This window comes from Mytilus trossulus, chromosome 1 (assembly GCF_036588685.1).
Source record: "Mytilus trossulus isolate FHL-02 chromosome 1, PNRI_Mtr1.1.1.hap1, whole genome shotgun sequence".
Taxonomy (NCBI): Eukaryota; Metazoa; Mollusca; class Bivalvia; order Mytilida; family Mytilidae; genus Mytilus; species Mytilus trossulus.
This window is the reverse complement of record NC_086373.1, coordinates 77,063,097-77,084,565: the sequence shown is the minus strand read 5'-3', so window position 1 is coordinate 77,084,565 and position 21,469 is coordinate 77,063,097. Positions and strand designations below refer to the sequence as shown.

The window sequence follows — 21,469 nt, the reverse complement described above, 5'->3', positions numbered from 1 at the left end:
TTTATACTATGAAAGGTACGGTCATCCTTTCGAAATTACGGTCATCATTTTACCAATAACGGTCATCCTTATTATATGTTACGGTCATCTTGAAAATATTTTAAAGATGATTTACGGTCATCTTAGCGAATTTTTCAAATCCAATTTCCCGTTCTACACACGTTCCTCAGAAGAGATTTGTGACTTCCGTGTGAATCTTTTATAAATTTACATCGTACCAATGTATGCTTTGTAAAGAAAATGATGTAGAAACAACTTAACAGACAATAAAAATACTGACCTAATTTTTCGTCCGACATCTTGGGATGACCGTGAATGCAGCTTTACCCTAGTGACTCTTGACTTTTATACCACAGATGAAAACGACTAGTAGGTCAAAATATAGTAACAAGCAAAAGTTCTAAAAATAGCATTTACCTGTTTTTGTGTAAATGTTTTGAGAGTTCTTTCTATTGACTATCATGTTACGGTTTTTTAAACCAGTAAAGATTACTGTGTAATTATCAAAAAGCCTATTATATGTTCTAATTTCTAATACAAGTACTATTTAGTAAAATACACAGCATTACATACGGACATCATCAATGGCCGATTATAAATTGTATTATTTTCCTGTTCGTGGTAGAGCTGAACTAACTAGAATTATGTGTGTCGCTGCTGGAATTAAGTTTGACGACATACGTATTCCAGGATCAGAATTTCCAGAAAAGAAAAAGAGTAAGTATATTTATTTTAAAAATGCACAGATTCTGATATAACTTAAGGATAAAATGATTGATCCGAAGATGTATGGGGGAAAAGGGGGGAGCAAACACTAAAATTTTAATGATGTACATTAAATCTCGTGGTAAATAGTAAAGGGGATCAACAACCGAGCCAACACTCACAATCTCGCGGCGAATAAAATTTGAATACGATTCCTCGTTCGTTACATTTTCTCTTTGCAGTAAAGAACACTTGCACTATCTCATTGAAGGTTTCGTGGCTTGTTTCCCAAATTGTTTATTCCTATAGAAAATTCCCACAAGAGGTGATTAATCAATAACTTTAAAACGGTTGAATGCATAAAGTCAAATTCTGTTATAGGGATAAAATTAATACAAGGTCATTTGAAATTGGAATGCTCGGTTTATTTTTTCTTGGCCTCCATCATGACCATCCATGTCTTGGAGGTATTTCGAACAAATACGCGGTAGAAGATTTAAGTCTATTATAACTTAGACAAGATAATGTGAGAGGCAAGCAAATCTTCATTAACATCTAGAACCTTTTAACAGGCATTATTATTTTTATTCGAAATGTTTCACTCTTTATATTTTTAACTTACTTCAACGTGTAGATTTTACAATTTCATTTTAAAAAAAGCGTGCAAAGTATCAGTTGATAAAACAGTTATGATAAATGGTCCCCAATATACACATGTACAAATGCACCCCTCTTTCACATTTTAGGTGATTTACAGAAAAGATCATGAATATACACATTGTTGTAAAAATTGAGCCATTAAACCTTTATAAAAACAATTTTATTTGTGACTTGTGTTTGATATTCTGGACACCACTGACTGATGCTATACATATGTACTATCATTATATGTGTGAACAATTAAGAAACTTGTATAGAACCGGCTTCTACCGGACCTAATCAGCCTGGATTCTTTTGAGTGACCATTATTGGCATAAGGAACAACTAGTCAATATTTTATTGTTTGTTTTCTGCTTTTTTTCTTCCTGGCTATGATATTAAATATTTTTATTATTCAGCTTTTCCTAATGGTCAGTTGCCAATGCTAGAGTACAAAGGACAATATCTTACACAAAGCCTGGCCATTGCACGGTTTATTGCAAGAACTTGTGGTAAGTTAGACGACACAGCAATTCCTTCTTCTGAATACGCGATAGGGTAGCAGTTTACGCTATAAATGTTAAGAACAAAATCACAAAACTACTGGAAAGTGAACAGAAAATGTTACTGAACCAAATAACTATAGTTTGTCAGAAAACTGGGGGGAAAAGAGAGAACTGATGAATAATTGTATTCAATATGATTACAATTTAGATCTATCTTAAGTTACTTACACCTACATGAGCATACCAAAATCAGATATTTTATATTTAAAATAGATCGACTTATTATACATCCTATTAAACAGGAAATGATATATCATGCATCTGCTGAGAATGACTCAAAACAGAAATTGAAATAATAACGGCTAATTCAGTTTTTTGTTATTGATCGAAATGAAAGTTATAACCTTTCGGAAACAAACAAATAGTGTCATTTTGGTCTCTTGTGGAGAGTTGTCTCATTGGCAATCATATCATATCCTCTTTTTTATAATACACTGCAGGATGTCTGTCCTTCGATGAATATTTTTACATAAACACGTTAATTTTGCAATAATATATCAAATATGAGTTAATCAGCAAAGTATATCTCTGCAGTACATTTTTAACTATTATTATACTACAAAATATTCATACTTGCATTTGGCTTGTTAGACCAGTGTTATGTGTACATGTCTCAGATAATTGATATATAATTATAACCTTTTACTTTAGGACTAGCAGGTAAATCTGACTGGGATCAGGCCCAGGTGGACCAGATTGTTTACACCGCTAATGACCTGACAGAACAATTTTACAGCTATTTTCTCGAGAAAGATTCTGACAAAAAGGTAAGCTATACATTATATTCTATTACACATCGCCCTCATCATTTTAAAGGAAAACCAACAGATACAACCGGAAAAGAAATTAATATTCGTGAGGTCAATGTTTTAGGATTTTGTCAACTTTTCTAATAATTGGTTCAGGTGAGGTAGTCAGTGATTCATTGCTTCTATAGAGACTAAATAAATCATTGATGGATTAACCTGAAATCGATATATTTTCATATAAATTTAAAAAAAACACGCAGTTGCTCTATTTCAGCATTTTCGCTAGCCAATGATTACAACTCTTGGCTATCAAAGATAAAATTCAAATGCGTTCAGTAAATGCAAGTATGCGGGAATTTCTCGCTAGCCTACATTGAAGACCTTTTGGTGACCTTCTGCAGTTGTCTTTTCTATGGTCGGGTTGTTGTCTCTTTGGCACATTCCCCATTTCCATTCTCAAATTTAAGTATAATAAAATATGTAACTCGATTTTTGTATATTGTTTTAAACAAACAATAATCAACAAACCAAATCATAGAAACACTAAATATCAACCAGCTAAACCAACAAACAACAATCCACAAAAATATAACACAGATGACTAAAGATCAACCAACACTTACCCAACAAACAACAATCATTAAAAAGCAGCACAGAAACTCAAGATCGACCAACACTAGTACAACAAAACAATCCACAGTACACAACACTAGTACAACAAACCATCCACAAAACACAACACTAGTACAACAAACCATCCACAATACGCAACACTATAATAACAAACAAAACACAAAACACAACACTAGTACAACAAACCATCCACAAAACACAACACTAGTACAACAAACAATTCACAAACCACAAGACTAGTACAACAAAAAATCCAAAAAACACAACACTAGTACAACAAAACAATCCACAGTACACAACACTAGTACAACAAAACAATCCACAGTACACAACACTAATACAACAAACAATCCACAAAATGCAACACTAGTACAACAAAAAATCCACAAAATGCAACACTATTTCAACATCCATCCACAAAACACAACACTAGTACAACAAGCCATCCACAAAACACAACACTAGTCCAACAAACAATCCACAAACTTGACACAACACATATATCATTAAGTTTGATCAACACTAACAGTAACCCAACATACAACATTGGTTAAAAAAACAGCACAGGAAACTAAAGATTATCCAACCCTAATTAAACAAACAACAATCCGCCAAACACAATACAGAAAGTATTGATCATTACTTAACCAACAAATAGCAATCCACAATTCATATAACACAATAAATTACAGATCAAACAACAAATTATGAGATTTTCATTCAATTTTTTTGAATTAGATATTTTTCTGATATTCTTTTGTCGTAAATGCAAAAACATATCCATCTATTATCGAAAGTATTTTATAAGGATCGTACTATCTACAATATCTCCGTTTGTATTATTAAAGATTTCAGGCAAACTTTCAAATCATTTTTTTTTTGTATCAAATAACGCATTCAGTTTAGAAGTAAAATAATGGTGTGGTAATGAAATCACCGACTCAATTATTTACCAGTTATTATACATAGAGAAAGTTCATTGAAATTTTTTTAATTTAAGGAGGAAAAGCTTCGGAAATTGTTGAATGAATATGTTCCTGATAAGCTTGCAACTTTTGAGGAATGGTTAAAACAGAACAAAGGTGGAGATGGATTCTTTGTTGGTTCTACGGTAAGAAGAAGTAAATGATAGAGTATTTTTTCTACTTTTTTCGACGTGATGTATAACTTCCGTTTTCATGTTAAGGATGAATTGATCATCTTTTGTCAACTATGAAAACTGTATCTTAGAAAAGTTCATTTTACACTTCCTACAGGTTAAAGAATAATGATACAACATAATATAATAGACAAAACTGCATGATAAAAATCTAACATATATCGTATTTTTTTTTTTGCATGGCACTCCAGGGCTTCCGTATATATCTGTATGTGTTTTTAGCGTGTATTTTTTTTTATTTAAACAAATGTAAACATTTTATTTATTTCAGCTTACAATGGCTGATGTAGCTGTATACGAAGGTTTGACCAGCGTTTTGCAAAAGGATACAAATTTATTGGACAAGTTTCCCAAGTTGTTAGCTCATCGACAGAGAATAGCAGGTTATCCAAGAATCAAAGAATATTTAGCGAAACGGGAATGCACCGAAAATTAGAAATATGGACTCAAGTCTGTATCTGTGGCTTGTGCATATTACATATTTATAATATACAAATGTATGGGGTATATATTTATTGAAATGTAGTTTCTTTCACATTTATTAAATTCACTTTCATTTACTTTCATTGCATACTTATAATCAAGTCCTGACTACTTATCGAAGGTTATGAGCCTTTCTCTGGTTGGAAATCTTCTATCAATGTATTTTGTAATAATAAAATTTTTAAAAAATCTTTTGAGCTCGGTATTTTTGTTATTTTACCTTCTATATTAACTTTAATAATTCTTAAGTCTTGTAATGTCTTTACACTCGATCAATGTATGTAGAATTTAGATTCTAATGCAATTATTTTGTAACCATTGTTCTGATTGGATGACAGCAAGCGTAAAATTCTCTATCTCCTTGTCTGTAACTAGGGAAGCCGACATTTTGAATTTCGGAATGTATTGACATGATATTTCTACAATAATAAACAAAAAAACTCACTTGTTGCGCCTAAAAATCTCCTTTTTATCAAATTTTATTACATTTTGAAGCGGCACAGAAGCCATAAAACGCCCGGTGTTTATGTTTGACGCCGGAAGCATAACTATGACGTCACCTATTGTAGGGACCAAAGAAGATAACATTTTTTCGCGGAATTTTCTTTAATGAAGATTTTACACTGAAATAATGATTGAAATTTAATATTGAACTTGTTTTGCATTAGAATAGAGATAACTGTATTGTATTTGAAGCTTTGCGGACGTCCATCCGCGTCGCCAGGTAAACTAAATTTGCGACAGTAAAACTACCGATGGACGTCCTTAAAGCTTCAAATACAATACAGTTATCTCTTAACTGACACACTGTGTTTTTCAGAAATGCCAATAAACTGTGAACCTTAACATCATTTCATTGATTATGATGATACTGAAAAAAAATATTACGGTATCGAAAGATAAAGACAGTTCAATTTTTTCACATATGAGCGCCTGGTACATTTATAGCAAGTGACGATTTTTCATTCACACCTATTTTAACGAACATAAAATGTTTTGCAGAACATTCTTAGAAGTGTTTAAGTACACATGAATCAGCAGAAACTGTAAAACTTGTATAAACTTGATTTGTTAACTTACAAAGGAATAAAGATAGCTTTGAATGAAAAACAACAAGTATATTTCATGGTGGTGAAAACACTTAAATTTCAATGATGATGTCATGATTTCTACATGTACATGTATCGCTAATTTTTATTCAGTAAATGATTTTGGAACATCATAGTCTTGTGTTTCCTCGTCGTCTTCTGTAAATGTTTTTGGTACATCATAGTCGGGTGCATCTTCGTCCTCGTCGTCAACACGTTCTAACGTCCTTTTCTTTATTGACTTTGGTGCCTGAGGCCTGTCGTAAGTTTCAATTGTTTCTTCGACACCATTAATATCATTATCTATTGGTATGTTTGCTTTCTCCTTTTTAGTCGTTTTGCTTTTCATTGGAGGCTTCTTTCTTTCCTTCGGAGGATCAATTTTCTTGTCTTTGAGATTTTCATAATCTATGTCACTATCTGCGTCCGAATCAGTTCTCTTTTTTAGATGAGTTGCATTTTCATATTCGTGATTTTCAATGGACAGATATCCATCCGCTGTTGAAATTCGTACATTGATATCTTGCTTTTCTTTGATATCTTGAGAGTAAACAGGGTTTTCGAAGGAACGTCTTGTTTCTTCGGCAATCGTTGGAACAGCTTCTTCAATCTTTTTTGGATTGTCTTTCTTTGAGGCACAACATCTAGAATATACAGAATAGAGATCAAGAACTTATTTTAACTTGGTACAATACATCAGATTTAAAATAAAATAAAAATAAAAGTGTAGTCAATACCCCTATAGTTGGTTATTAGGTCTAATCTTTAAAAAGGACATCCTATCTGGTTGGTATAGCTTTGAGACGGTTACATTATACAGTATTATACCACATTATTTAAGATGGCCATCATCAGTCATGAATACACACTTGTTCTTATCTTTTGACAAAAGGCTTCAAACTCATTTGAGTGTATATAATGCACCAAGAGAACATCTGGGTTGGAAGTTAGAGTGTATATTCGAAGTTTTGAAACTCATGACATGTGTGTTACTCAGTAACCAAAAACATAGTTTTTCCGTTATTAAAATTAGGCGGGTGTGTGTCATTTGGTCTTTAGTGAAGAGTTCTCTCATTGGCAATCATATCACATCTTCTTATTGTTAAATTATTGGTATAGGTTCTTAAGGAGAATAACAATCTATAATTATATTTAACTTCACGCTACATGGATGATGTCCTCGCATCAAATAATTCAAAGTTTGGCGAGCTTATTGATCGCGCCTATTCCAAAGTTGTACTTGAAATCATAAGGAAAACACAGTTAAAGATAAATGATCTGCTTCAAAGCTTGAGAGACATATATAAATTGACTTAGAGCTCAATCTTATTAAGACAAAAGAGATAACCTTTAATTTTCATATTGCGAACTCTCCATTTTCATGTAGCAGCAATCATCCAGTATCGCCTACATGAGTATATCTCACAATTGAAGACTTAAAAGCTTGCGATTTCAATTATGATTTCGTCGAAAGCTTACACGCAACCTTCTAACTTAAAACAAAATGTGCAAATGTAATAATAAGAGTTAATGGAACTCAACATGGTTTGTTTCACAGTTTAATACTGGATATTTGTGAAAGATGACCCAGATATGTTCTTTTTGTCTCGTTTAAGACATTACCAGATTTCTTCTTGAAATGACTATTATTAAACACGGAGAGTGTGTGTACTGTTTTTATGTTTAAGGTCTTGTCTATTTTTTGTCCGAAACTATGTTTTCCTTTTTTTTTTTTTTTTTAAACTTTTTTAGAAAGAAGAAATATATTAGCTCGCTCACATTTTTTTTTTCACATCAAAACCAATTTAAAACAAATTACATTGATATGAACTTGGTCATTACTCTTCAAGTGCGTTCAAATTAAGCAATTTGTGGATAGTTTTTTGTTAGCTTTGTCATGTTTTAGTTGTGAAAAGAGGTTTCCTTTCTTACATAACTAGTGTATTCACTATAAAAAAAAAAAACTCACCGTCTGACTATAGCTTGGTATACTGATGAAACTACTACAACTATAACTGCCACAGCAAACAGTGCAGCACCAACAAATATACCTGCCTTTCTGGCGGTGAAAAATTCTTCATAGTCTGTAAACTCACCAGTCCTACCTTCGAAAAAAGTAATTAAAATTTCAATGGATAACTGTAAACATTTTGTTTGTTCGTTCTAATGTTCATTGGAACAAATACATGAATAATTGCAATAATTATATAATTTTTTTTCTTGATGTTTCCCAAATGTGACCCCAGTTTTTATGTGTTGATGCTTTTCTTTGCGAGGACTTTCAATTGAGTTAATTAATAATTATAATTGTTCTGTTTTTGATTCGATTACTGTCAAGCTTTTTTTTAAAGGAAAATCAGCCTAGATTTATAAGATCATACTGATTAGGAAATCTTGGAGCCAAAATATTTGATATTTGTATTCGTTTACTTTTTACTTTTATTATTTTGATATGTTTTTATAGGTATGTGGTAGTTAACATGTTTACAAGGAAGTTTAAAAGTTAGCTTTGACGAGGAAGTAACTATATCACATGCATGAAAACTTTGTTACATCAAATTATCTTAAATCCGGGATGACATATATTTATATATATTTTATTGTGCGTGATTAAATCAGGTGTAAAGTGCTATGTTATCTTGATTGACAAATATGAGAGTAAAATGGTTCACACACAGATGAAAGAACATTTAGATTCATTTTTTTCAGAAAATTAAAATCTCTAGTTCTTTACATTTTCAATGTGAAATATAAGTCCAACCTTAAAACTTTTCTTTAAAAATACTAGATATACAAGAAGTGTTTTATGCAGCACCACAAAAATGACATGAGCCTTTTTCAATAAATAGATTTCCCTGGTTTTTGCTTTGACCATTTCTGATGGCGATTATAATGAAAGTGCTACACTAAAATCAGAGTCAATTTACAAAAAAACAAAACATACAACTGAAAGTAGTTATTTAAGCGCGGACATTTCTCGCTACATTGAAGACCTGTTGGTGACCTTCTGTTGTTGTTTTTTTCTATGGTCGGGTTGTTGTCTCTTTGACACATTCCCCATTTCCATTCTCAATTTTATTTAGAATATCATTATTAAAATATTTTCACGTTTTACTTAGGGGCTACCATTTGATTTTTCAAGAGTGGGGACGCTAGGATGCAATTTGAAGAAACACAGATGTTTTGATTAAAAAAGGCAGGATGGGCAACTTGGAGAAAAAAAGGTAGGATGACAATTAATGTAAACAAAAAGTCAGGACAAACTAATAAAAGACCTAGGACCAAATAGATGGAAAAATAAAACGACAGTTCAGATATTACAACTTTAAAAAAGACAAAAATTTTAGGCAGTTTAGCCTATATGTTCTTTTTTCAGCAACGTCGATCATCTCGGTTAGCAAACCTGGTCTCGGACAAAAAATATATACCAGATACCCAAATGATGACTATGGCCAAGTTTGATAAAATTTGGCCAAGTAGTTACAGAGAAGACGATTTTTGTGAACGTTAACGACGGTCGAAAACAGACGACGACGAACGCCAAGTGGTGAGAAAAGCTCACATGGCCCTTTAAATAAAAATATCAGCTAGCTATTAAACGCTTTTTATAATGAAGTAACATAATCCAAGGACGGCCTTATGATGAACTAGCGTAAATGCAATAAATTATGAAATCTTTTAAAAATATTTTGATAAACAAAAATTTAGATTTCTTACCCATCATTTAACCTTTATCATCCACATCACTTTATGTAATTGAGTATAACAATAATTTATATCCGGATGACGATATTTATACCCCAACAACGGAAACTTTTACACTTCAAAATTATTATCAACCTTGTAACACTTCACTTCTCTCTACTTTAACAAATTATACACTACATATCCTGTAACATATGTGTAGATGCTGGACATCTTTTTGTGTCAAATAAAAGTTTATTCGTCTCTTTTTCGGTTTTTGGTTATCTTTTTGTTGTAAAGTAAAGTTTTGATAAATATTTAGTACTGCAACAATGTCTGTTGTTCCTTCCGTAAAAATGTCCTGTACCAAGTCAGAAATATGGCAGCCCGTTCCTATATATTATACTCCAACTCTGTTGTCGTTAGTTTCCTTTTATGATTGATGTGTTTCCCTAGGTTCTTTGTTTGTTACTCGGATTTATTATTGTTTGATCGAATTATGACTATTGAACAGCAGCATACTACTGTTGCCTTTATTTGATACATTTTGGATTTAGCGGGTAAATGCACGGACACCATACTATGATCCAACCATGAAGAAAATAATAAATTTTTAATGTAAATGAGCGGAAGTGGACGCGGGAGATTAACGGAAATTAGATATACTTGATACTTCATTTCCTGCTTCGGATACAGGTTTATCATGAATGGAAAGGATAAAGGTACTAAGAAGGTTTCGGGATATTTGTTTATATATTATATATATATAAAAAAAAAAAAGGTGTTAAAACGCAATTCAAAAGTAACTTCTGTTACGAAAGAACTGTCATTATGAATAAAAATCTACATTACAACAGGAATCGTTATTGTTAAATGGATCTCACACCATAACACCTCATAATATATTCCGTGCAAAATATTTGATATTTTTTTTACTGAAGCTGTTGAATGTGTACTGATAAATTTTTTTCTTGTTCTTGGATACTATTATTCATTTATTAGTTGTAATTGGCTTTCGACTAGATTTTAGTATCATCGTCTACTTTTATGTCGATAATTTGTGTCTTGTGTCTTTGGTTTCTATGTTATTTGGTCTTTGTGCCTCTTGCTGATCTCTACTGAAAAATTCTTTTCATTTAAAGTTTTCAGTCTGTTCTTATGGTGTGTGTTACACCATTTTCCGGGGTAAAAGGAGGAATCGGTGCTCGCAAAAATGTTTAACTCCCTCCACATTATGTATGTGCCTGTCCAAAATGAGAAGCCTGTAAACACTGGACACTTTTAATTTGCAAAACACTCATTTGCAAATCCGCCGCCGCCTCAAACAAAAGCTACAATATCATGTATATGACCAAAATGTGCGTAATTACATGGGATTCAATAATTTCATTGGTTTTCTACTGTTTTTTTCATATTTATTTTGCAATTTGAATTATAAAAACATGGGATTTTCAATATCCCATGGGACAGGGTAAAATCCCATGGGATTGACCATTATCCCATGGGATTTTGGTTAAATCCCATGGGATTTTTTTTTGTCCCATGGGATAATTGTAGTCCCATGGGATATTTGTTGTCCCATGGGACAAAAAAAATCCCATGGGATTTTTATTATCCCATGGGATTTTTAATATCCCATGGGACAAATTAAAATCCTATGGGATTCTAATTGTAAATATATAGATATAAATATACAGTAATGTGTATGTTACAATGTATTCTATTTGGTAGTAAATTATTATAATATGAATCTTTTTAATTGAATATCTTTTTTTCTTGGGAAATGTTAATTTAGCATATTGTTCTATAACTGTTCAAAACTAAACTTTTAAACAACAAAGCAGATAATGTAAGTATCAATATATGTTTATTCATGAATTATAGAATACTTTCTTGAAACACAATTATTTCCCATTTGAAATCAACAAAAACTCTATTGTTAATAGGCTTAATATACTACATGTACTAGTAGCTATTTAAGTAAATCTATTTTTTTTCACAATATCCCTCAACACAAAACATTAATAGTTTCTTATCATCCAGCATTGTTTGATGGTATAGTCCACTTTTTGGTCATTCAGCACAGAACTTTGACAATATTGTGGTTTCAATATTTTTTTGTATTTAAAAGAACTTCAAATCATTGACTGAGTGTTGAAAATAATAACTGATCCAACTTTTGTCTTTGAATTTATTCTGGTCTTGTTTTTATGTTTTCTCCATTTATTCTAGGTGGTGAATTTCAATCCTTCTGAAAAAGAACCAATAAAATCTAAAGTAATGTATTATACAAAATTGTTTGCAAACATGTAGCAATAATATGATTTTCCATAAAAATAGCTATGCGGTATGGATTTTACTGATTGTTAAAGGTTGTCCAGTGTCATCAGTTGCTAAAGGCCTACATCCTTTGGTCTCTGATGGAGGGTTGTCAAATAAGCAATATACCACATCTTCCTATTCTAATACCATATAACAATTAATTAATTTGTTCTTCTTTATAACATTTGGGTATTTTCCCAAGTTGTATACATAATATATATACTGTAAATTCAGAATTAATGCGAGTTTTTTTTTATTGGGAAAAATGCAACAGAGTTGTAAACGCAATAATTTAAACTCGCATTATGAAATATTTTATATGGATTAAACAGGATTTTTCTCAAAATCGTAAAATCGCATTTAAGTCTAAAATGACAGAATCGCAATTAAAAATGCACGCAATAATTTATGAATTTACAGTATAAAGATCAATGTTAAAACTGACAACTATAATAACATTCCATTATTCACAAGAATTTGCAATATATTATACAAAATGTAGACAACAGAAACAATATTTCTTTAAGCTTTTGAAGTTCTGACAAATTTCAATTTGTGTTTTATTTCAATGAAAAAATACCTTGAACTCTTTGAACATATTGGAAATTATAACATTGATACAAAAAAATTATGTATGTTTCATCCTTATTTGTTGTGTTGTTGGCTTGCTGTCTCATTTTAATATACATTTATACATACATCTTTATTAAAAGTAAAAATGGCATATTTTTGATTTTGATATCCCAAAACATTATAGTTCTATAAAATAACTTATTACCAAGTTCAAAAACACCAATGTGTTTGATATTAATTTTAAGACATGTATAAATGTTCCAGACCATATCAGTATTTGGATCTTACGTTTACGGTCCAGAACTTACAGTCCCACCATAAGTGTACAGTCAGACCATTTAAGTATACTTGTACTGTCTGGTACCAGCTCGACCAAACCTGTGTTTTTATTTTAATTGCATTTAAACTTTTTGTATTAATATATTAAAGTCAAAGATTTCAGTTATGTTGATCTGTACTGTACATTTGTTTCTAATAAACTTGACCAACTTCTTAAAATTGGGCAGACTGTATGCGTACAGTCCAAATACTTGTATGTTCTGGAACATAAACATGATTAACAAGCATTTGACAGGATGTCATGCTAAAATCCCATTTATATTAGTACTAAATTTTGAGTATATACTGTAAATTCAGAAATTATTGCGTGCACTTATTATTGCGATTTTGTCATTTTAAACTTGAATGTGATTTTAATTTTTCCGATTTTGAGAAGAGTCGTGCTAAATTCAGTTAAAATATTTCAAAATGCGAGTTCTATTTATTGCGTTTACAACTCTGTCGCATTATTCGCAATAATATAAACCTCGCAATAATTTCTGAATTTACAGTACATGTAAATCCACAAATTACTTACTGAAATTCATGGCGAACACTCACCAAAAACTAAAAGAGGATACAATTTAGAGGAAAGACTGGACAGATGAAGTCACTAACACTATCAAAACAGAGCATAAAACTTACCGAAAAACAAGATGTTTTACATTTATCCAGGAGCAGGATAATTGAAAAGTTTTTTTTTTCTTTCTCTGCCGTCCATCATATAACCTTTGAATTCATTCATGCAAAATATGAAAATCTGCAAAGGTAAGACCTTGAACCTCAGCTTATCCACATTTTGAATTTTGAACTGCATACTTGTCCTTTTCATCTTGCTGACAACCTAAACATAAAAAAATGATAAAAAATTAATTCTAGATTGACTTTGTGTTTTTATTTTTGTTGGTACAAACAATTTTCTCAACTTTAAAACGAAAATATCATCACCAAAATGGAGGTCATACTAACCTCCAAAATATTTAAACTAACCGAAATTATTACTTGATTGAAAATCTTGTCGTAAATTAATGGCATAGATACTCTTATTTTTGGAAACTTGATGTCTACTGCATACTTATATTCCTGTGTACGAGACTATGCATATTTAGATGGACTCCATGGACTTTAATGTTAAATAAGCATGATTAATTTTACAGTTTTTCAGCTCTATGTGTACATTTTGAGAGAATCTTGCAATACTGTATATTCTGATATTCAGAACTTATTGTGAGGTTTTTATTAATTCAACTGAAAGCTGTATCTCATTTTCATTTCTGATACATATTTATGAGCTGAAGACCAGTGCCGAAATCTTCTCACTGCATTGAAGACCCATAGGTGACCTTCGGCTGTTGTCTGCTCTTTGATTGGGTTGTTGTCTCTTTGTCAAATTCCCAGTTTCCACTTCCCATTTTATAACATGTATGCTGATTTTTCTTAAATTACAATATTCAATCATGCAATTTGTCCATTATTGAAAATACGGTAAGCAAAAATAAATGCACAAAAAATTTAACATTGTTATATATGTAAAAGGCTTTTTTTAAAATTCAAAACAGTTGCCTACACTGTTAATTTCCTTGTTTGATTTCTAGCTAGCTAAATGGTATGCCGGGGCGGATCCAACCATTTTAAAAAGCGGGGGTTCCCAACCCAAGACAAAGGAGATGGTCCTATATTCATTTGATTTGTTTTATTGTCTCATACAAGAAAATATATGGTTTGAGGGTGGGGATCAGGGATCTGGAAATTTTTTCACCTAACCACTGGGGATCTCAACCATTTGAAAGTTTCTCAAACATGTAGGGGTGGGGGTGACCCCATGGACTCTCCCTATATTTCATTTGATTTGTTTTATTGTTCTATACAACATGTACAAGAATATATATATATGGTTTAGGGGTGTGGATCTTGACCGTTTACAAGTTTTCAAACTAGAGGGGGTGGGACTTCCCTTTTATTTTATTTCATTCATTTTATTGTCCCCGACAAGAATATATATGGTTTAGGGGTGGGGATCTGGATCGTTCACAGGATAATAGCACATTCTCAAATTGAACAGGGTGGGGTAACCCCCAAAGACCTCCTTTTAATTTCATTTCATTTGTTTTATCGTCCCATTCACGAATATATATGGTTTAGGGGTGGGGATCTGTACCGTTTACAAGATAATAGCATATTCTCAAATTGAAGGGGGTGGGGATTACCTCCCATGGACTCACCCTCACTTCTTTCTTCCCCCCTCAAAATACCTTTTAATAGGTCTCAATGCAGATAGTTTACATTATTTTCCCTTGATTTACACTTTAATAGATATATACACTATTGGTTACATCTTCTGACATCAGACTCGGACTTCTCTTGAACTGAATTTTAATGTGCGTATTGTTATGCTTTTACTTTTCTACACTGGTTAGAGGTATAGGGGGAGGGTTGAGATCTCACAAACATGTTTAACCCCGCCGCATTTTTGCGCCTGTCCCAAGTCAGGAGCCTCTGGCCTTTGTTAGTCTTGTATTATTTAAATTTTAGTTTCTTGTGTACAATTTGGAAATTAGTATGGCGTTCATTATCACTGAACTAGTATATATTTGTTTAGGGGCCAGCTGAAGGACGCCTCCGGGTGCGGGAATTTCTCGCTACATTGAAGACCTGTTGGTGACCTTCTGCTGTTGTGGTTTTTTTTTTTATTTTGGTCGGGTTGTTGTCTCTTTGACACATTCCCCATTTCCATTCTCAATTTTATATATATATATATATATACAGGTGTATTTTTTTTTTAAAAAGATAATACAACTGAAGACCACAGTAGTGGATCCAGAATTTTTCATAAGTGGGGGCCCACCGACTGCCTAAGAGGGGCCTGCTCCTGCCATGCCAGTGATTCCATATATAATCAACCTTTTTTTCCCAAACAGGGGGCCCTGAACTCCTGATCCCCCCTTTTTTCCCCTCATTTCAATCACCCTGATATAAATTTAGTTTTATCACTTACAATAGGAATGGTTTGAATTCCCCAATAATTCTTATACATTTATACCATTAATATCAACATATTTAATTTTTGATAAATGAAAGGCAAAAAGTTTTGGTAGAAATGGATAGTGGGAAGCTTTCAGATTCACACCTAGTCCAAATAATTATGACGTCTGGCAAGGCTATTTTAATTATTTTTTTCTGGGACGCCTTCCTACAACGTCGTAGGAAGGCGTCCCAGAAAAATAATAAAATAGCCTTGCCAGACGTCATAATTATTTGGACTAATTCATCCCATGCCGGTGGCTGTGTTCAAAGTGCTGGGTTTTTATGACCCTCGTTGTTTGCGGACTAACTATTTATGCCAGTGGTGGATAATAGTGTGCGTGCATTAATCTTCTATACCTTCTTAATCAATATATTCAAAAACTGACGGCAAGTGTATGTCTTATTTGAAATCACCGTGCTATTTACATGTGGGATCGAGAGTGCAGGGGAAGGAAACTTGTCAATTATGATTATTTCTAAGCCAAAATAAAATGAGCAGCCGTAAAATTAACCTTGGGTAATCCTCAAATTGGTGCAAGAGGCTTTACGGGCTGACTACGAATACATGTCTCAATCTCAAAATAACTCGGCAGCGTCAAACAACAGTGCATGTAAGGCTCGTCTCGGCGGGGGTGTCTTTTTTTCTGTCTTTTTTTTTTAGTTATATTTTTTTTTTAAATAACTTACACTTTTTTCCATTATTCTCTTTCTTTCACTATTCTTTATTCCTTTTTTTCTTTGTCCTTTGTTCTCTATTCTGTTAATTCACATCCATACCCTCTTATGTGGACTTACGGTAGTTTATTTTTTAGTTCTGGCAGAGATATTAGATACAATATATATGTTTCTGGTTCTGGTATTATGCGATAAGTCAATTTCTTTTTCATGCAGCATTGGCGGATCCAGAGGGGGGGTCCGGGGGTGCGCACCCCCCCCTTTATTTTTGCCGATCAATGCATTTGTATCGGAACATATGTTTTGCACCCCCCCCCCCCTTTGCCCTGGGTTAGCACCCCCCCCCCCCCCCTTTCGAAAATTCCTGCATCCGCCCCTGTGCAGTGTCATGAAATATAATGGTTTCATGCATATCAGCCAAGATTGTGCGTAACATTTTTATAAACAATTCAACACTATATACAGGTTATGTGAATTTTATTAAAATCGATGAAGAACATGAATTTGCCAGCTACTGCCCCTTAAACAGGTAAAGTTCAATTAATAAATTCTGATCTCCTGGCATTCAACACCAAATTACTTACTTGCTGTATATTGATAAATTTGATTGTATATTGTCAATACCTCAACATCGAGAATACGTCATGTGAGGTGTTGGTTTAACTGTTTAACTGTTTATTCAAAATACACTCAGACGCAGATTTCCTGCGTAACAGGAGCGACAAATACACATACATTTACAAATAACATAGAAGTGAAATGAGTAGAATACATACAATGAAACATTTTTACAAAGCTAAATGTATACTAAATCTATTGACCACATCACAAAAAGTCCGTGCAATATGTAAGCTTAAATAACCACGTGATCACATGAACACAATCAAATAATAATGGATAGTAACAGAAAGTGTAACATATATAAATATATTCACATGTGCTGATTTACAGAGAGAGCAGTAGTTTTTCAACCTTTTGTATGAAAATAGAAAGGTTAGTTAATACATGTACATTGCAATATTTCAGCATTCCATAAAGTTTATTGATATTTGGGTTGATTCTGTAGTATTTAGGAATATATGCATTTCTTATTTTAATAACATCAGCATTGTTACAAAGTGATATGTAATGATACTCATCTCCAAGACCAGTTTTACAAAGCTTACATTTCCTTTCAATTTCTGGAATTCTATTCCATCTCCCTGTTTCGATCGGAAATTTGATATTGCAAGTACGAAGTTTGCAAATATAAAGTCTAGGAACTTTTCTGAGTCTAATTAGATACGGTTCCATACAAAAGTCAGTCTTAAATTTTGAATAAAACTTCCCCCTTGATGAGTTATCGATATCCGAAAACCATTTTTGTATGAACTGGTCATGAAGTGTTTGTTTAACGTTAAATTTTAAAAAATTCAAATTAACGTTTCCTTGTACCTGCCATATTTCACTGTTACCAGTTTCATCAAATACAGATTTTACATAATTAATCCACTTAAAAGAATTATTTCCATTTTCACATAAATTAAACATAAGCTTGTAGAGTTTTCCAGAGAGTTTATCAACATTTGTTACAAGCTTATACCAGAAACAAATCATTTTCATCTTGATACTAATTTCGATAGGAAATCGGCCAAGTTCACCATAGACCATGAAATTTGCGGTCGATGACCTCACCCCAAGAATTTTTTTACAGAACTGTAAATGTATCTTCTCAATATTCATCTTATTTTCATATCCCCAGATTTCGGAGGAATAAGTCAAAATTGGGGCTACCAAAGAATCAAATAGTTTTATCTGTAAATCTAAAGGGATACTAATATTATTAATTCTTTGGTACAGACTGTATAAAGCTTTTTGAGCTTGATCAACTAATTTGTTTCTGGCTTTACAAAAATTACCATTATAATTAAATAACAAGCCAAGATATGTATATGTATCTTGGATCTCAATTTCATCATTACATAGATTAAATTTGAATTTCTTGTTACAGTTACGTTTAGAAAAAATTACAATTTTTGTCTTTGAGACATTGACAGTAAGTTTCCAAGTATTACAATATTGTTCAAAGACATTTAAAGAATTTTGTAACTCTTCAGCAGTATCTGCAAAAATAACTGTATCATCTGCATATAGTAATATAAACATTTTCAAATAAATACCTATGCTATGTATACATTCTGAATCCAGATATTCTAAACCATGGCTCAAATTTTGTTCTAAAAAGTCTTCAAGATCATTCAAGTATAGTGCAAAAAGAAATGGAGATAATTTTTCTCCTTGTCTAACACCTGTTTCACATGGAAAAAATGCAGTTTTCAAATTGTCAAGTTTAACACAGGACTTAATATCAGTGTACATATTTTGAATCAATGTAAACATTTTCCCTCTGATGTTATTTTTTATAAGTTTTTGAAAAAGCCCAGTCCTCCAAACGGTATCAAACGCCCGTTTAAAATCCACAAATGCACAGAACAATTTCTTTCCGGCAGATAAATATAATGTAATAATAGAATGTAAAACAAACATGTTATCATGGACAGAGTATCCCTTGCGGAATCCACCCTGTGAGTCCGAAATAATCCCAATTTCATCAGATAATTTATTAAGTCTTGTGTTTAAAATTGATGTAAACACCTTGCCCAAATTTGAAGTCAAGCAAAGTGCTCGATAATTATCGAGATCATTTTTATTACCTTTATTTTTAAATACAGGTTTTATAATACCAATTAACCATGCATCAGGAATAATACCAGTATCTAATACAGTATTAAATATTTTGACATATATAGGCAATAACTTGTCAACAGTACTTTTCAAAAATTCATTTACAATTTCATCATCACCTGGTGCTTTATCATTTTTTAGACTTTTTATAGCTTTACATATTTCTTCACCAGTTATCTCACAATCTAATAACTCAATAATAACCTGATTATCTAAATTATTTACACTTTCATTAGGATCATCATAATCATCATCTTCACAATCATTTTTATTTAGACACTTGAAATATTCATACAGTTGTTCTATAGTTATATCAATATTTTTATTTGTTTCCCTTTTTTTAAAGCGATTCAAAATTTTCCAAAATTTTTTGCTGTCTCGTTTTGATGTGTTTCTGAGATCTTGTTCACAGCTATGTTGGAATTTATTGTAGCTAGCATTCATCTGGTTTTTGTATTGTTTGCTTGCTTTTCTCATAGCATCTCTATTTTCTCTGTTTTTTACAAAACTGTATCTATTACGTGCTTTGTGGAATATTTTCCTTGTTTCAAAACACTTGTTGTCAAACCAAATTTGAAACTTTTTATTTGTATTTGCTTTTCTTTTTCTGCCTTTAGAGCTAAACACTTTTTTTGCAGAATTTTTAAAGAGTTCTCCAAGAGTGGTCGCTATGTTTGATACGGGGTCACCGGTTGCGGCTTCGAGACAGAGAAAAAAATACAGGTAAAAAAGTGTAGAATTTTGTTTTTGAAAATTTGAGTTGTAAATTTTCCTAAAAAAAGTACTTAAGGTGGTACCTAACACTACAGGGAGATAACTCTGTAAAATCAGCTAAACGTTTTAATTACGTTGTGTTTAAAAGGGAATATTAAGCTTCTCAATGATCAAAATAAGCATTTGTCAAACTGCTATATGACCAGTGTATTTTTTCTGATAAAACGGTTGGTTCAAATTTTTTGAAATTTTTATATTTTTGTCAAAGGGTCAAAGTAAATACTTTGTCAAAATTTTATGAAAATTAAACGAGTCAAATTAATTTTATTTAAAGTGTTGGGTACCACCTTAATTCCGTTCATCTAGTTGTAAATATTCCTAAAAAAAAATACTTCATCTCAGACTCTTATGGGTATAAACAAAAACTGAACAAGAAAAGTATAAGTAAACAGACAGAAAGTCGTTGAATTAATTATTTTACAATTGTTTAAATATATGAGAGAATGTTTTATGCGAATTTTCTTTAATTACAGTTAAATGTATTTTAGGTTCAGGAAATGATTTATTCTTCGGGTACGTCTTAACAACCGCTCAGGACCTCCTGAGTGCACTCAGGACATACAAAGTGCACTCAGGACCCATTACCGTCATCGTATCTGCACACATGATCGATGTTTATATTCGTTATACGCTTCTTATTTTAGAGTTAAATTTTTGTAGAATTTGAAATCTCAGGGGCGGATCCAGCCTCCAGCCATTTAAAAAAGGGGGTCCTAACCCAGGACAAAAAGGGGGGGGGGGGTCATTTACATGTCCCCATTCAAATGCATTGATCGGCAAAAAAAAGGGTGTTCCAACCCCCTGACCCCCCCCCCCCCCCCCCCACTCTCTGGATCCCGCCTGAATCGAACTTAAATAGATATGTTAATTCTTATAAAATAATGAGGGCACGTGTCACTGATTACACAACTACCGAGCCATGAATTATCCAATCAACAAAATTGATTGGATTATCTTTATTGTTTTTTAGGAATTATATTGTTAGTTCAGTTTTACCTTTAACATGAATTTGCATATATAGAAAAAATAAAATATCTCATTCGATGTACTTTTTCAGTTTATTTTTCATGATGACGGGTAAATTAATTTGTTGTGTTTTGCAGTTCACGAATAAAGAAAATCTCTCTCTCTCTCTCTCTCTCTCTCTCTCTCTCTCTCTCTCTCTCTCTCTCTCTCTCTCTCTCTCTCTCCTCTCTCTCTCTCTCTCTCTCTCTCTCTCTCCTCTCTCTCTCTCTCTCTCTCTCTCTCTCTCTCTCTCTCTCTCTCTCTCTCTCTCCTCTCTCTCTCTCTCTCTCTCTCTCTCTCTCTCTCTCTCTCTCTCTCATCTCTCTCTCTTCTCTCTCTCTCTCTCTC

The 21,469-nt window shown here is 32.4% G+C and overlaps 2 protein-coding genes and 1 long non-coding RNA gene across 4 annotated transcripts; 1 reads left to right on the top strand and 2 right to left on the bottom strand.

The window, feature by feature from the left end:
• The first annotated feature begins 401 nt into the window (after nt 1-401).
• On the top strand, nt 402-5,131 carry LOC134685510 (hematopoietic prostaglandin D synthase-like). Its single transcript, XM_063545268.1, has 5 exons — nt 402-717; nt 1,764-1,856; nt 2,562-2,677; nt 4,293-4,403; nt 4,723-5,131. The coding sequence occupies exons 1-5, from the start codon at nt 585-587 to the stop codon at nt 4,885-4,887; spliced, it is 618 nt and encodes a 205-aa protein (XP_063401338.1). The 5' UTR covers nt 402-584; the 3' UTR covers nt 4,888-5,131.
• A 979-nt stretch (nt 5,132-6,110) lies between these two features.
• LOC134685499 (uncharacterized) lies at nt 6,111-9,976 on the bottom strand. Its single transcript, XM_063545259.1, has 3 exons — nt 9,740-9,976; nt 7,992-8,127; nt 6,111-6,666 (listed from the first exon to the last, which is right to left on the bottom strand). The coding sequence occupies exons 1-3, from the start codon at nt 9,744-9,746 to the stop codon at nt 6,129-6,131; spliced, it is 681 nt and encodes a 226-aa protein (XP_063401329.1). The 5' UTR covers nt 9,747-9,976; the 3' UTR covers nt 6,111-6,128.
• Nucleotides 9,977-11,861: 1,885 nt separating this feature from the next.
• LOC134710180 (uncharacterized) lies at nt 11,862-16,747 on the bottom strand. 2 transcript variants are annotated; one of them, XR_010106103.1, is made up of 3 exons: nt 16,631-16,747; nt 13,565-13,763; nt 11,862-11,957 (listed from the first exon to the last, which is right to left on the bottom strand). It is a non-coding gene; the product is annotated as an uncharacterized LOC134710180 (long non-coding RNA). The 2 variants fall into 2 exon arrangements; XR_010106104.1 differs by lacking the exon at nt 16,631-16,747 and adding an exon at nt 16,301-16,338.
• Nucleotides 16,748-21,469: the final 4,722 nt, after the last annotated feature.